Source organism: Clinocottus analis, unplaced genomic scaffold, assembly GCF_023055335.1.
Source record: "Clinocottus analis isolate CAN_PGR_092001 unplaced genomic scaffold, fCliAna1.0.p SCAF_10, whole genome shotgun sequence".
NCBI classification, from domain to species: Eukaryota; Metazoa; Chordata; class Actinopteri; order Perciformes; family Cottidae; genus Clinocottus; species Clinocottus analis.
Genome location: NW_027175821.1, coordinates 12,172,893 through 12,189,505, shown reverse-complemented (window position 1 = coordinate 12,189,505; position 16,613 = coordinate 12,172,893). Strand labels below are relative to the sequence as shown.

The 16,613-nt window shown below is 42.0% G+C and overlaps 4 protein-coding genes across 5 annotated transcripts; 2 read left to right on the top strand and 2 right to left on the bottom strand.

Annotated features, from left to right (window-relative positions):
• Positions 1–1,460: 1,460 nt before the first annotated feature.
• LOC137792994 (seipin-like) lies at positions 1,461–6,298 on the bottom strand. Its single transcript, XM_068588873.1, has 10 exons — positions 6,246–6,298; positions 4,435–4,707; positions 4,267–4,345; positions 4,036–4,179; positions 3,909–3,944; positions 3,058–3,192; positions 2,854–2,951; positions 2,270–2,399; positions 2,026–2,107; positions 1,461–1,925 (listed from the first exon to the last, which is right to left on the bottom strand). Exons 2-10 carry the CDS (start codon positions 4,683–4,685, stop codon positions 1,882–1,884), a joined length of 999 nt encoding a protein of 332 aa, XP_068444974.1. The 5' UTR covers positions 4,686–4,707; positions 6,246–6,298; the 3' UTR covers positions 1,461–1,881.
• Positions 6,299–7,184: 886 nt separating this feature from the next.
• rnaseh2c (ribonuclease H2, subunit C) lies at positions 7,185–9,012 on the top strand. Of its 2 annotated transcripts, none has more exons than XM_068592992.1 (5): positions 7,185–7,272; positions 7,600–7,754; positions 8,026–8,138; positions 8,320–8,439; positions 8,782–9,012. In XM_068592992.1, the coding sequence occupies exons 2-5, from the start codon at positions 7,601–7,603 to the stop codon at positions 8,803–8,805; spliced, it is 411 nt and encodes a 136-aa protein (XP_068449093.1). In that variant the 5' UTR covers positions 7,185–7,272; position 7,600; the 3' UTR covers positions 8,806–9,012. The 2 variants fall into 2 exon arrangements, with proteins under 2 accessions (XP_068449093.1, XP_068449104.1); XM_068593003.1 differs by lacking the exon at positions 7,185–7,272 and adding an exon at positions 7,520–7,538 and having other exon boundaries at positions 7,634–7,754.
• Positions 9,013–9,071: 59 nt separating this feature from the next.
• zbtb3 (zinc finger and BTB domain containing 3) lies at positions 9,072–14,124 on the bottom strand. Its single transcript, XM_068594173.1, has 4 exons — positions 14,062–14,124; positions 13,235–13,340; positions 12,212–13,054; positions 9,072–12,069 (listed from the first exon to the last, which is right to left on the bottom strand). The coding sequence occupies exons 3-4, from the start codon at positions 13,036–13,038 to the stop codon at positions 11,025–11,027; spliced, it is 1,872 nt and encodes a 623-aa protein (XP_068450274.1). The 5' UTR covers positions 13,039–13,054; positions 13,235–13,340; positions 14,062–14,124; the 3' UTR covers positions 9,072–11,024.
• trpt1 (tRNA phosphotransferase 1) lies at positions 14,058–16,592 on the top strand. The gene is made up of 8 exons (XM_068594186.1): positions 14,058–14,230; positions 14,333–14,393; positions 14,600–14,681; positions 14,921–15,090; positions 15,674–15,851; positions 15,929–15,985; positions 16,087–16,197; positions 16,289–16,592. The coding sequence occupies exons 1-8, from the start codon at positions 14,088–14,090 to the stop codon at positions 16,309–16,311; spliced, it is 825 nt and encodes a 274-aa protein (XP_068450287.1). The 5' UTR covers positions 14,058–14,087; the 3' UTR covers positions 16,312–16,592.
• The last annotated feature ends 21 nt before the right edge of the window (positions 16,593–16,613 follow it).

The window sequence follows — 16,613 nt, the reverse complement described above, 5'->3', positions numbered from 1 at the left end:
CTCCCCTCTCCCGTCCTTCTCTACTTCTGCTGCTGCAACACGAGACCTCTTCCTCTCTTCATCCTCTTCTTCCTTTCTGTCTATTTCAAAACTGGAGTTTCTACCTCTCAAGTGTTTCCACTCGCTGTTAGGGGGCAGCCCACACTCCCTCTCTCTTCCACTCTCTTCTACGCTTCTTTTCCCGCTCCACCTCCCTTCCCAACCGTCTGGAGCAACTTCGTGACTCCCCCCTAGCCTCTCCTTTCTCCTCATCTTCCATTTTGCCCTCACCTCATCCCTTGCACATGTTGCATTCGTTTCAAAGTCCTCTTTTCTTTCTGTGCCTTGAGGGACCTCATTTGAGTTTTCCCTTGTCACGTTACTTGATTCTGAATCAAGCTCGTGGTCCCCCTCCTCGGCGTCTCCGAGTCCACCTATACACTGACTGTAAGGTGGGAAACTTTTTGTGGACTTCAGTCTGGGTCTGGCTCTCACTCTGGTCCTCCTGCAGCTGCTGGAAGGCTTTCCACTGATAGTCATATGATGGTGCATCTCATCTGACAGTATGGCAGAACAGTCATTATCCATAGTTTGCTTGCTCTCTGTCTCTGCCTCCATCCCCTCCATGTGGTGAGCATCTGTCAAGTCCATCTTAGAGTCCTGTGTGTGAGCGTTGGTAGAGAATCTACTCCATGGACTCAACACATGCGCTTGTACAAAACAGGGAAATGTTTACAAGTTTGGAAATGTTTGAGAAAATTTGTTTATAATTCCGTCATCAATATTTTGAATGTTTCTTCAAATGACACATGGAAATATAAAACTACAGATGATCATATGTGTCTAACTTACCTTACTGTGTCTTCCAGCCGCTCTGTGCCCGTCAGTGATCTACATCCCGCTCTTATTCTCCCTGTTTGGGATATTTTGCATGCAGTGACGTCATGACGTTTCCAAAGCTTCGAGAGGACATCCAGGAAATGAGACACTCTGTTAAATAACAGGCTAGAGATAGAGTATGGCGTTCTCCCGCCACATAGGGGTGTGTACCTTGTGTGATAACTGTTTTGGGGAAATGTTTTCTGACTGCATTTAAAGATTTTATTGCAGCAGTTTGACATAATGTATATTTGCAGCCAAGTACGACACACTTTGTTTTTCAGTTAAATTATTTTGGATATTTTTGGATAATAGAAAGATACACAAGGTTGCCCTACACACTATAATTTGGAAGAACAATTGAACACATTTGTTTTTAGGCATTTTGAAGTAACATTTTAACCAGCATGGTAGTTATAATCTGCGAAAGAAACAGCTCAATAATCTTGCTTTTGTTTGTTTTTATTAATATGCTTTTCTTAATTTCATAATGTTTAATTAATTTACTATCAAACAGACTTGGTGAACACCAGATTACAGATATGCTCTGCAAAGTAAGAAAAACACACTAACATTAAAAGATATGTATGAAGTGAAGAAGGTTCAGGTGAGTTAATCTCATTAATCATGAACATTGAAGCAAAACACGATGAGACGACATGTTATCGTTATAGTTTATGTATGCTTTCATTGTTGCAGAATTTTCATTAATCTTTTGTTTTCTCTTGCTATATTAATTGGTATGCACTAACACATGTAAAATTCCTTGACGTGAAAACGTGGGCAATAAACGTGATTCTGATACTGAAACACAGATGACATGATGAGCAAAAAGATCTGCAGCTGAAGCAGGGCAGCTCAGAGGCATGTAGCAGCTTTCTGAGTCCTTTTCAACCTTGAGTCATCTTGTAATCGCTCCTGTAATAATGGCCTCAGGTTGCTTCTGTTTAATGTGTGTTAAGCTGACGGTGAACAAGTCTGTTCTGCTCTGTGTTGACAGCAAAGGATGGCGCCTCGCTCGACTCAGATGTGGAGGTCATCTGAATGTGACATCAGATTTGTGGTACCTGTCAAGGAATTAATTATCTTATTTTAAAGTCAGTACTACAACACTGACACACATAATTTATAAAAATTGAGAAATGATCTGTGCCTGTGGTTTTGCACCTGCAACAGTATAATGTTCCTCCTCTTCTTGGTTGTTGTTTGTGTTCGCACCCCTATCTGACAGCAGTCCATCTGTACCGATCTGTAAACAAGGGGGAAAACAAGCTCTCAGAGCTTGTTGAGTCTTAGACACCTGAGAGGAATATGGTAATATTTCACACTAACTTAAACATCAAACTAATGAACTGTGCCGCCCCGCAGCTGCAGTTAAAGAGTGTCAGTCGTAATGGGCCTCTTGTCTCACCTGCTCTGGACCCCTATCCACTTTCAGCAGCAGCCTCACGTAGAAGAAGACAAAGATGACACTGAGGAAGATGAAATTACTGGACACGCCCACCATTGCTGACAGGAGAGGGAAGTTGAACAACAAGTACCTGACATAGAAAAACAAAGACAGTAAATAGGATGTGATGCTGAAAAAAAATTGCTCCTACTTATATACCAGTAGGTTACTTTCAATATTTTCCGACAGAATCACAGAGAAGACATTTGGACATGTTGCATTTACTCCTCTGAGGGCTGTAGGTGTAGACATAAGAGAGGGAGTTTTTCTAGTGAAGAAACATGTTTCTGGTCTTTAGTTTAGTTTAAGAGAAGTGGACTAAAAAATGCTTGAATTAGCTAAAAGGTTCTTCTGCAGTTCCAAGGTGTTACATAAGACAATATACTGTATTTTCTGCGTTGGGGTTAAGTTGAAATGTGTTTTGGTGTGAGATTACTAACTCTAACTCCATTGCAGCCTCATTGTGTGCTGTAGAATGTGGATTTATTTACTTGTTTCAACATCATTTGTATGATCTATTGTAAAGCATGGTGTACACATCTTACCTCATACCAGTGAAGAGAGCATGAATTTCCAGCTGAGATGAGTAGATCTGCACCTTGCTGGACAGAATCTCAATGACGGCCGTCATCGAGGGGACATACTGTGTACATGAAGACAAACCTGTAAGGTAGACTCCAACAAAATACCTACTTGCTGTTTAATGCATACTGACACATGACTCATTCGCAAAATAATGCTTGACTCACAGGGTCGTCCGTGAAGTCTGAGAAGAGCTCCACCTTCAGGACTTGTTTCTGCTCAGCGACTCCGGTCAGAAAGGCTGGAAGGAACAGCAGCGTTCCCAGGTTCTTCAACAGGTCTGAGCGGTATTGCAGCATGCCCTGAAAACGGCAGGACACCATAATGACCCAACGTATTCATTTCAGTCTCCTGCCTTAAACGCTCTTTCCTTACAAATGATGATATGCCCTGAAGGTGTTTTCAATGATCTCATGATAAATATTTAGGAAAGATTGACTGGTGTTGTCGTGCAGCTGCAAAAGCTTTACCTTTTATATTTAATGATTCGGTTGTGTGCTCAGTTTGATGACCACTAACTAAAGCTGATCTCACCTACTTTTTGATGTGCAATACAATAGTTATGTAAAGTTCAGTTTTTGTTTAAACCCAAAATGTTTATTTTGTGTTGACGCGGTTCTAAATTAGAAAGCCTTGAGGCTTGTAGGATTGGATTTGACTGAATGTTGTTTCAATTTTGTGACGCAAATTAGTAAAACATCCCAAAACACAGCCTCAACAAGTATCAACACTTTACTTATATGATGTCAAGTATTTATTGGAGGACTGTTCCACTCGATTGCATCACAATGTGCATGCTGTTCTTTTTACTGCGTTTAATTTAAATTATTGACAGTACCCCTTACACATGAATGATCTCTATTCTGACCATGTATTTGTTGTAGCGGTCAGTCCACATGCTTGTCCTGTCTTCTCCATCACCTGACTACTGAGAGCACCTTCTGTTGCAGCAAGCAGAAACAGCCCTAATCTGGCTCTGTGTGATTAAAACATTATTGTGCGTCAGCACTGTACTCACAAAGCGAGAGCTGGAGGCAGAGAGCTGCTGTCTTGCCTGAGAAACACAAAGCAATGCAAACATGAATCATTGGGTTTTGCAGGCTCTGGTAATGAAGCACTCGGAGCTGAACTATTTAATGACTCACGGAGCGAGCGGAGGAGGCAACTTTCCCTCCGTCCCGAGAGAAACAGGTTGTCTTGATCATGAACATCCCCATCTCATGATTGGTCGGAGAATCAGGCATCTCCAGCTGTAGAGATATCTGATAGGCCTGGCCCAATGTCAGCACCTGAATACACATTTGAAAACAATTGCACTTGCGGAAGATTGTAGATTGATACATACAGTAGATACGCACACACGCACACGTACGTACATGTTTTTTATTCCTCATCAGAGAGATGTTGGCCATTGGATAAGAGCACACAAAAGAGGCAGCAGAGTCACAGTCTGTCCTGCATACAACGTGAATGATGAGTGAGATTAGAAGCATGAATCAAACATACACCGACGATTCCGTCTTTGTAAGACTTCACATACACACCTGTAATAATAGTGCACAGGTGTGGAAAAAGCCGCCAAGGGCATGTAAGAGTAGTAGAAGCTGCCATATAGAAAGGCTGCGACCCAGAGGAGGAGGATGATGACAGCGAACAAAATATATCCCTGTACAACCTTCTGACGGGCGTCGGAGATCACCTCGACGACAGCTTCCCGGAGCCCCCGCAGATACCGACCAAAGAAGGCCAACAGCTTTGTATCATCTTGTGGACGCAAACGAGTTTCTTGATCCATGAAGTCTAGAAAAAAAACACCCCTATGTAAACAACACACAACAGAAAGTTAAATGCAAGCACATCACGTCACAAGCATTGTTTCAAAGATGAGAATGAATGGAAAGAATCCTTCTGGCTAAGTTTGGCTCAGGTCTACAGTCTCTTTCCTTGAAACGTCTTGAATGTTCTTCATAGGTTATCTGATTCTTACCCACATTTCCTTTTTTTAAAGTGACGTCATCAAGAAGGTGTGGTTGATGATGTTATGATCTCATGAAACTGAGAGACACAAGCGCCCCTTTGATAGTACTGAGAGCTGTGAAACCACTGAGTCTAATGTCAGTCACAAGCAGAGACCCTTCACGTCAGATCACTGGTCATTGAATGCTTTTAACTTTTAACCTTCTTTAACAGGCATCTAGAAGCAAATACGCAACAAATCAATGTGTTTGATATACATATTGTGTCATAATGTTGGTTGATATGCAGCATTTATTGCTTTTGATCGGAGTGGTCATCAAGTGTCTGTAAAATTAAGCTGTTTGTTTTCTCATTTCATAGAACTAAAGTTTAGTGATATATATTATGTACATAATTGAGGTACTTAACATGATTCTCCTCTTTCTCATATATTTCTATTCTACATTTCAATGATAAATATTGTATGTTGTTTTACTAATTTCAAATTTGACAGTTTTAGTTGCTGTTTATCCCTCCAGCGTGTCCTGGGTCTTCCCCGAGGTCTCTTCCCAGTTGGACGGGTCTGGAAAACCTCTTATGGGAGGCGTCCAGGAGGCATCCGGATTAGATGCCCAAACCACCTCAGCTGACTCCTTTCGAGAGAAGGAATAGCGGCCAACTGGCAAGAGACCCCGCAGAAGACCCAGAACGTGCTGCAGGGATTATATCGCCTGGCTGGTTTGGGAACGCCTCGGGGTCCCCCAGAATAATTTGGAAAATGTTGTGGGTGAGAGGAAAGCCTGGCTCGGTCTGCTGGGCCTGTTGCCACCGTGACCCTAACCCGGATAAGAAAATGAATGGCTGGATGAATAGTTGCTGTTTATTTACAAATCAAAATGTTGCATACACATTATATGGAGACATTGTATACGTAAATTACAGTATATACAACACTATATGCAAATTGAGCTGAAACGATTAGACAAAAGTCATTTAATTGTGCCACAATGGCCATGTTTCTGCGTTGAGTACTACTTTTAATACGTTCTATACACTTTCCTGATTATACTTACTGTATATACTTTATGTAATATCTCCAATGCTGGTCTTTTTCTTGTAACAGAGGATTTTTAAAGTGTAATATTAGTGTTTTTGATCTGAACACTTCATCCAACACTGCTAAAATTGGAGTGATATTGTGAAAAGAGAATTGTAACTTGCACAACACAGTCAAGAAGATGTTCAGATCAAGAGTTATGCTGGCAATAGTTATAGTGTGTGGACACTGAAGTATTTTTTATTCAATAACCACATAAAAACCTTGTTTTGTTTAATGTTCATGTGGTATCTAACAGCAACATGCTAATTATTCAGTCTTGTTAGAAAAAAAGCTGTTTACCTTTCTGTTGGCCAACTATAAGTTGTTAGGAAATCACTTCTCCTTCTCCTGTCTCTTTGTCCACAGTTTGATACTTTCTGGATAAAATGGTTTCAACAGAAAACCCCCCTATTAACTTTAGCTGCTGAAAAGCTGCTATTGGACAGTGTTAAGTCCGTCCCACATGAACAGAGATGCTGCTGCCAACTGGAGCAGAGCTCTCTGTTGAACATGACACTGACAGGGCCGAAGCTTGAGAACTGGAGTTCATACTTTAACTAAGTCTCATCATATAGTTTATATATTTGATAACTCCCTGTGAGAATATATTAAGACTACTTATATCTGCTTAGTATTTTGTTTCTGTAATTGTTAAAAACTGATCGATACATTGCCCACAATTACAATGTTGGATGATAGTTTGACTTGGGCGGCCTATAGTTTTAAGTTTATTCTTTCATTTGCATATCCTACAGCTTAATCCATATTTATATGTTTAATCGCGGAATGTAATTTTTTCCTCCATTGCTGCTCAATGTGCTGCCAAGTGCGCTCCTAGATGACACCATTGTTTACATGTCTGTGCAAAGGTACCTCAATTGATAAAACACCCAATTACAATTTACTTGGATCAACCTTAATCTTACAATATGGTAAAATTGACTATTTTCAGAGGTGGAATGTATCACATTAAAGGCATCTGGACCTGATATTTATATTGCTTTTATAGAGCATTCAAAATTGCTGAAATATAATCCCCAATTAGAAATGCTGTATTTTGGGTCATAAGTTATGAAAAGCATTTGATAACAGAGGGAAATCCCGGAAATGCTTGAGACCTTGACCAAATTAAGTGAATTTAAGATAATAATAAATAGTAGAATAATAACAGTAGGAGGCGACATCCTGCGGCGGAACAGAAAAATCCCGCCAAAATATCTGACATCGTAGAAGAAGAAACTTTCGTCCAATCACACGCTGCGACTGGCGCAAACCAGAAGAAGTCCACTTTTACATCTCACATGAGCGTTTGGAAAGCATCTTAAAGGTAATGTAGCAGTTATATTTCTCCAATCCACATGTTAGTCACGTAACAACACGTTTAATGGCGTTGAAGAGGGTTTTGGAAAACACGCTAATACCACAACATCTTAATAGAGGTGGCATACTGTATTTAAGGGGAAGACTGCTCTGTTGTCAGAGCTTACAATAGTACATGACTATAGTTATCCTGTTGGACAGATTCGTATCTGTTGAAGCCAGCATCTGCTCCAGAGACGACCTTTTATTATGTCTTAAATCAGACCAAGAAATGTAGGTTTATATAGTGTAAGTTGTTGTTATTCATGTTTTTGTTCTTTTCTTCTGCTTGCAGGATGTCTTGTAACACCAGTGTTATTCGTGTTCAGGTATCATCTGTGGGTGATGCACAGCGAGTCCCAGTCCACCTCATGCCCTGTGAGATCGAAGACAATGGGCCAGCCGAGGTCTCAAAATACCTCACTGCTACCACAAAAGACTGCAAACTAGGTACAGCCTCTCCCAGTAGACGAAAGCGTGTTGTTACTGGTCCAGTTTGCCCTTCATAAAACACAGCGGTGGAGATAAAAGCCATAAAAATAATCCAACAAATGATCCTCTTCATTCTTACAGGATTCATCCTGATAAGAGATGGGATGTTTACTAATTTTCTTTACAAATGAATTAAAACAGCATTACTACGCATGACGCATGTATAATCCAGAAATTTAAAAAGGTGCGTCTCACGTTTTTACTCCACAGTCCATTTGTCTCATTACAGAAAAGACCGTGTCATTCAGAGGGCGTGGGTTGAAGGGACGGGAGCTCAGCTGTCCGCAGGGCTACACCGGCTTGGTGCTGAAAGAGGTCGACAAGGCCAGCTCCGACCAAGAGGTAAACTATATCACTGATGTCATCGTTCATGTCACTATAACGATCGACACCGACCTGCAGTCTGGCTCAGTCAAACATCCGGCACAGCACTGGCGAGCCATAAAATCACATTTTTGTGCGGGTGAGGATTCTGAGACACTGTCTTTATGATGGTGAATAATGTACATGTATGTGTGTCCAGGACCGGACGTTGAGGGTATCCTCTGTGTTCGACAAGCTGACCTACTGGAACCTGGAGACGCCGCCAAACTCTGACGACACGGTCGTTATGGCGATGGATTGGCCCGAGTTGGCCGAGGCGGTGAGTTCTTCTGTTTGGTGGCTGACTTAAAAAGGATGTTTAATCAAAGACAAAATTAACACTAATTCACAGCTTGGGTCTTCCAATCGCAATTTAGTCCAGTGTAACAATCTGTATAATTTATAAGATACAATATTATTCAACAAAAATATATTTCTGGGTTATAAATTTGCTTTTGAAACAATATTGTGGCTGTCATTTTTATAATTTCTCTGTAGTTTAACAAATACTGTCAAAAGCAGGTTCTTTGTTTTATATTATATTTTATCTGAAAATAGTTTAGTCGGAAATACAAGGACAGACAGAATTGTAGCTGGACAATACCACTTTGTCTCTTCACAGATCCACGGTCCAGTAGAAGACTGAAGAGAGAAAACAACCTCCTGCTCAGAGGTTACCAGTGAAACGTACAGTTTGCTGAATACTGGCTGCGGCCAGTTAAAGAAATGCCCTTGAGTTTTGTGTTACTTTTGCAAAGTAATTGACGTGAGGTGTATATATTTGTATGTTCTTTTGTAGTGAAATAAAAACATTTGAATGACTTTGATCCATTAAAACAATTTTTTCACTTTGTTTCTTTTGAACACAGTGTTTATTCACAAAGGAACATTTAGACTTTGCACACCCGCCACGAGGATGAAATGATCACTGACTCCACTGTCTCTTCTGAGAATACAAAACTTAAATACCAAGTAGTAATGTGGTGAGGAAGAACTAACTCCAAACCGTCATTCAGGCACATTTCAAGTTCAAATCTAAACACTTAAATAGAAGGCAGAATTATTTTTTGTCTATGTTTGCTTGTACTGTTATTCTGTCACATTACAGGAGCAACAATACAGAGGGAAAGGTCACATGGGCAATAAGAAAAGCCGAATACATAAAGGGTGGATCCCCAAACAGATTGACTTCTTTCTCCCTTCCACTGAAATACTACCATGTAGGCTGGAAGTTGAATGGTTGAACAATTCAATACAAGTACTTTAAATTAACGCTGACGGAGAATGACAAACAAAGTCAATGAAATGTTGCAAACTCATAAGAACAAGGTAGCCACAGTGCCAAAATATCGAACAAATAACAGTAAAATATTGTAAATCATCCTGGAAAGCCACTAAGAAATGCATGAATTGGTGGTCATGTAAAAATATCAGTTTATTTGGCAGCCACTAACATTTCTGTGTCAGTTACCTCACTTAGGAATAATCTCTAATCACAGACGTCATACTGCATGTTTAGAGAAGACAAAGAAAAGGCCTTTTGACACATTTGATTTTCTACCTCATCAGATAAACTGTGCATCTGCTGTTGATGAAACGGCTTCATTAAAACTGATGCATGGAACAGCTTGCATCACAAGTTAGAAAGTGGCACTACCTGATTCTAATTGTTGAATTGTTGAAACACTAGACAGTACAATGCTTTTACATTTACAATCAGTCAAACTTTGCTGGCAGTGTCACACACTGGGAAGGCATTACCATGAATTACACTTCTTTAACTAATAAAATCCGAAACACACAATATATTTTCCCTTATTTGTCCATTAAGAGTAGGCTGTCACATATATTGTTAGAACTCTAAATTGTCTCACAACAACTGAGATTTTGGATCATTTTAAAGATGATTAATGACAAAGGTATTAAAAAATGACAAACCTAAACTGAAAATCCTGCGACATTTTTGATGAGTAGCACAATAGAAAAATCTCAGATAAGCTTTGTTCTAAGGAGACAGTCACACGTGAACATTAAGCATGTTAGTGGGATGAATGACAAGTGATATCACTGCCACATTGCTGGTGTTTAGTGTGTGTGTGTGAGAATTATGTGATGTATACACTCATTGGGACTAAGGCCCAATCCCAATGCCCCCCCTAAACCCTCAAACCCTGAACCCTCAAGGACTCACTGATGTCAGCTGCTACGTGGTTGAGTATGAGAGGCTGTGAGGGCTTGAACTGATGCCAATATGAATGGGACAGCACTTTGCTACAACATATCACATAACTACATAAAAAAATATTGTGTACAATTGTGTTTATACTTTTTATTCACTAATTTGAATGTCGTCTTCACGAGATGAGAAGTCATTTTAAATGATCTATGTACTCTTTTTTTGTCAAAACAAAACATTTGTATGAACGTAAAAAAATGATGTACAACTTTCTAAACTACTTTTTAACTTTTATACCAGCTCATCTTGGCTGTAATCTGTTTATATCTTCCCGACTCTTAGGCTATATTTTTCCCAAACCAGATTTATGCAAAGTCCCACCCTGAAATGTTGTGATTGGCCATCATTACCTGGTGGACCTAGTCACTTAGTGCTACGTCACATGTTGATAACCAGTTGAGATTTGGGCAATTGTGAAATACAATTTTCAAAATTTTTAAAGACCAAACTAACTATTGATTATTCAAGAAAATAACCAACAAATCAATTGACAATTAAAGTAATAGTTAGTTACAGCTCTGCTCGATTTAGGTTCAAATGTATAATTAGAGTGAAGCTATCATGTTAAAGTTAGGTGTGTGTGTGTGTGCATAAATATTGAAATACAATAGTAAGTGTGTGTCTGTGTGTTAGCTAAGAGGTGGTGGTTGTGGTGGCAGGGAAGGCTCCATGTCTGCCTTGCTGCGTTTGGCAGGCAGCGTGTGGTCATGAGCTTTCCGTATATGTCTGTACAGGTCGCCTGATTGTGTGTAGCTCCGGTAGCAGTAGCGACACTCATAGGGACGTTCACGCGTGTGCACGATGGCATGACGCCTCAGTGTGTATGTACATGAGAAAGTCTTTCCACAGACTCCACACGTGGGGACGTCCTCTACAAAGTTCCCTAATGAGTCCTGGAAGTCCTGGAAGTAGGAAGGATGGTCTGAATGCTGCTGCGCTGTGGACGGAGGAATGAGGGCGAAGGAGGAAGTGTCCTGGGAGGAAGGGCCTGCACCGGAAGACGAAGAGGAGGGAGAGAGGGGGAATGAGAAGTCATTTGAATGGGAGGTCATTTGTAAAATGCCCTGAGGGTGGGAGGAGAGAAACTGAGGACTGTGCAGCTCCTCTTCTTCTTCAAACTCATTGTCTACTTCCATCACTGATTCTCTCTCTCTTCTTTCCTCTGTCTCCTCCTCTAACTCTTCGTCAGATATAACAATGGCCTCCACTTTGACCTTGACATTCTCCCCATCATTGTAGTCTGTCCTCACTCTGCCCATACAAGGGGGAGATCTTTCATTTCTAGTGGTGGGCAAAGCTCCCACATTCCCTTCAGGTCCCCGAAGGGTTTGAGTCTGAGAAGCAGAGTGGAAGTCCAAGCTTTGGAGCGACACAGCATTCTGGATTCGGATCTGAGGAAGACTCCGCTGTGGCGGTGAATGTGTTGGGTTTTGTGGGGTTTGTGCTGATGCTTGAATTAACATGACCGTCTGTGGTCCTGCACTTGATGCATCTCCGTGGTAAGCCTCTGAAGGATTCCTTACGGAGTCATCACGTGGCAGTCTGGGTACATCCTGCTGTGGGCTAGGAGAGAGGGTGGATCCTGACTGGGAATAAGCAACCACTGATCGACCACTGGCCTGACTCACTGGCACCGCGGAGGAAGAAGAGGAGGGCTGCTGGTTACTGCAATGGCTGGTAAAAGAAAGAGAGATATACTCTAAACTGCTTTTACGGAACATCAAACATAAAGTGTAAAATGTATATCATTACACAAAGCAAGAACTTTTATTTTTTCAAGTTAATACAGTTTAAAAAATACAAGTACAACATGTACCTGTATGTCTCAGTGGTGCTGCAAGGACTGCAGAGCGCCGACACCTCTCCATGGCCTCCAGTCCCCAAACTGGCATGACCTTCTGCAACAGGGGCGGACCGGCCTGTGATGACACCCTGCACCAGCTCTCCCCCTGAGGGCAGAGGAGGGGCGTCCATGCCCGGCTGTGTGGTATCAGCAAGGTCGGGGCTCAGATGAGTCTGAACTCTTGCTTCTGATGACTCTTCACCCATCCTGTGTTGAGACTTCACAGACTTCAACTGACTTTCCCCCGTCATTATGGATACTAATGGGAATGGTGCTGCCATGGCTACTGGATTCATGAAATCGCTAGTTATGGCCACCGCAGGCTCAGCCGCACCGTCACCCTTCCTTTCCGTCTCTGTTGCCCTCCTCGCACCAGCGCTCTCTTCAGAGCGAGTGCTGTCTGCCTCAGCAAGAGGCCCTCGTCTCTGCAGTCGTCTCTTGCAGACTCTCACCAATTCGTTCATGTGCAGGAAGCTTGCAGCTGCCAATATGTCCTCCACTGGTGGAGACTCGCCCAGCTGCAGCACGCCTTCATAGACAAAGTCCAAGAGCAAGCCAAACGCATCAGACGTGACAATGTCGCTGTCAAGGGTGACAGAGCTGCTGGTGCCGTTTCCACCAAGGACTCCCAAAGAGTCTGAGTAGAACATGTGGAAGAATGGCGAGCAGGAAGCCAAAACAGCCCTGTGAGCCAGGAACCGGGATGAGCCCACCACGACGGTGCAGTCACAGAGGAAGCCCCGCTGCCGCTGGGAGCGCAGAGCCGACAGCAGCTGCTGGGAGTGCTGCGGGAACTCCATCACTGGCGCAACAGAGCTGATCACAATAAAAGAAAGGATAGACAAACAGACGATGCTGCTGTCACTGAAATAAATCACGACAGACAGCTCTGTTTTTTACAGGTGAACTCGGGTTTAGGTTAGTTGGCTAATGATTAGAATAATGTCAACACATAACTACAAAGAGGAAGAATAAACATTTCAACAGCACACTTACAGAAAAGTATGACTTCTCCTTCTCTTCAAACGCAGTTTATTGTTTCAGAGATACGCCGTCCGGTGACGTATATTTCGTTACGTTTCCATGGCGACCTGCCCAACATCTTCAGTCCAGACAAAAGAGAGAGAGAGGGGATGGAGAGAGACAGAGAGGAGAGAGACACAAGAGAAATAAAGAGACAGAGAGGAGAGAGAGAGAGGAGACAGAGGCGATACAGAGGAGATGGAGCGAGACAGAGAGGATACAGAGGAGATGTAGAGAAACAGAGAGAGAAAGAGACACAAGAGAAATAAAGAGAGAGAGGAGAGAGAGACAGAGGCGATACAGAGGAGATGGAGAGAGACAGAGAAGACATAGAGGATACAGAGGAGATGTAGAGAAACAGAGAGAGAAAAAGAGACAAGAGACATAAAGAGACAGAGATAAAGAAAAGACAACGGGAGACAGAGGGGATGGAAAGAGACAGAGGGAGACACAGGAAATAGCAGAGAGAGAGAGAGAGAGAGAGAGAGAGAGAGAGAGAGAGAGAGAGAGAGAGAGAGAGAGAGAGAGAGAGAAATAAAGCAAACGGCCTCAAACGTATTATATAAAACCCAAATGGAGAGGCGGTCCAACAGGCAGCTCCAGCTTAACTATGCTAACAGTTAGCAAACTTAGCTCTGCCTCTGTGTTACATCCTAGCAGCGGGAGATTGCCTCCTATACCGGCAGTTTGTATTGTTTGTTCGTAACAGCGTGAGCTTTGAGTCACTGTCAAATGTAACAGCTTACCTACTGAGCTTCGACACGTCATATGTCTCTTAAATGTGATGAGTATTTTCTTACCTGCAGCAGCTGTGGCTGTCTGAGTGATGTTTTCTTCCAGGACAATTGCAGTTCTTCTTCTGTGGTGCCGGGATTCTGCGGCTCTTCCGTCACAATGCCACCTGCCAGCGAAACATGAGAATGACCCGGAAGTGGGAAGCTATACGTCTGTATACAGCGGTGCGTTCCGGTGAGACGTTTTGATTCATTAATATAAGTAAAATTTATGGCAACTATCTACCAGCTTCAAATCATGAGCTGAATAACTGCGCACCTCCACTCTAATGGATAGTGGCACAGGAGGAAGAGAAGGGAGAGGAGGAAGAGGAGGGAGAAGGAAGCGTGGTGGAGAGGTGAGAGATTGGAGCCCTATAATTTGAGACGTTATCTTTGATAGTTCACAGACAGATATCTAACTCATGACACACTTGTACCAAGGTAGGCAGTATGAATTGTTAGGTATGGTGAAGTCAAGGTCCTATATTTAAACCAGAGCTATAATTAGATCTGAATTTGAGAGTGTGTCTACTTTGGGTGATGCCTTCTTCTCCCATACAAGGACAGATATGTCTACCTGTCTAAATCCTTGTCGTATGCTCTTCGCCATGGAGCCAACCAGATGGGTCTTCAAATGGGTACAGGTGAGCTGCTCACAATCTGGTCCTGGTATTACAAGTGTCCTTAAAATTTGACAGTTATAAAACTATATTGAAATATACATTGGGCTGCTTCATTTCAAAACCAACATCTGTATGCACAGTTTCATAAAATGCTTGCATACTGTAAGTTAATTTCAATGCAGCGTGCAGGGCAAATAGTCAAGTACAGGTGGGACCATCCATTGTGGAAATGTGACCATAGTCAACTGTCATCCTCATAGATGGCTTCATGTTTGTGGAAGAACTCTTGGCTCACCAGCAGTTCTGCTCATACTCATTGGAAGACGTCAAAAGAGTCGTGGCCACAAATGACAAGCAGCGCTTCAAGCTTTGCCCCCACCCGGAGGACGGCCGGCTGCAGATTCGAGCCAGTCAGGGCCATTCATTACAGGTATGGGGATATTTAATTTCATAAGCAAATCCAGCATGCCAGGATGTATTACCCCCCTAAGTAGACTCCATTTACACCAAACTTGCTTTGAAATAGAAACATTAACTTTCAATCTAACTTTAATTTCAATGACTTCAATTTACTTTCTTCACAAGAAAAATTAACCCTGAGTGCATACAAATGTAATAAACCAATTCAAAACATGAATATAATTTTCAGATGACAGAGGGTTTGCCCTTTGACAATCTAAACTTGAAATATAATTTCAGTCCTATAAATCAGTGTTAGGCAAAGGAACAAAATGAACGTTGGGGGATAGCACCAACCAGCTTTGATTGCATTCACTTTATTTGATTCAGTTATCTTTTTCCTCATGTGTTGCAAATATTAACATGTCAGCAGAACATGGGACGTACAAACCCTCATTGGTCTGATAGTAGTTAAATTACATGATCATAACAACTAGTTAAGCAATGCATTTTGATAACACTCAGATTTAACTTCAGGCAAGTTACTTATTTTCTGTATATTAGCTGGCGCTTCTTGAATGCTGTGTTAACTCTGGTTGCATTGCTGTGGTCAGGTCAAGGATCTGGAGCTGAAACCGGTCCTGACTGGTTCTCCAGACTGCCCTGCTGAGGCCGTTCATGGCTCCTACCTCCGCAACTGGAGCGCCATCCAGCAGCAGGGCCTGAGCCGCATGACGAGGACACACATCCACCTGGCGCCGGGCCTTCCTGGGGAGAAGGGCGTCATCAGCGGTAAGCTGCGTGTGCGTTTGTCTGACAGAAAGAAGTCAGCTGAACATTGAGACAAACTAGTGTAATTTTTCCACTAGGCATGAGGAAAGACTGTGATCTCGCTGTATATATTGATGTCTTCAAAGCTCTGGCTGGTAAGCTCAGCCACTAATGACTGCTCCCCAAATACACTTGATTCAGTCTCTATGTTTAGGCAAGTATCTCTCTGATATGTTTTATTTGTGTATCTGTACAGACGGCATCAAGTTCTTCTGGTCAGATAATGGTGTGTTGCTGACTGAAGGAGATGCAGAAGGAAAGCTTCTCCCTAAATATTTCAGCCGTGCCTTAAAACTGAGACCTACAAGTAAGAAAAACTATTACTTAATTTTGATTATTTTAAAACTTGGATTGAGAGCCATTCACTTAACTGAAGTCCCCTTTGTCATGTGTTTCAGTGAGTGTGCTACCACTGCAGTAGCATCAGAGGATGCTGTTGTGTCATTGGTCATAGCAGGACTCATCTGACTGGTCGGGCATCCTATGGCTGGTTGATGCTCATCCTAGTTCCCTTGGTAACACAATTTCTTATTTTTGTGTCATTAAAAGCATCCGGACAGCTTTAGTAAGACATACTTTATTTTATATGACAAGTCAATCAACTTATGCTGGCAATTTATGTATAATATATCTTTTTTTTTTTTTTTGCACTGTAAGTGCTAAAAAAAAGTATGGCTGACATTGACTACGAAGATAATTTCACCATGCAGTTGTAATATATAT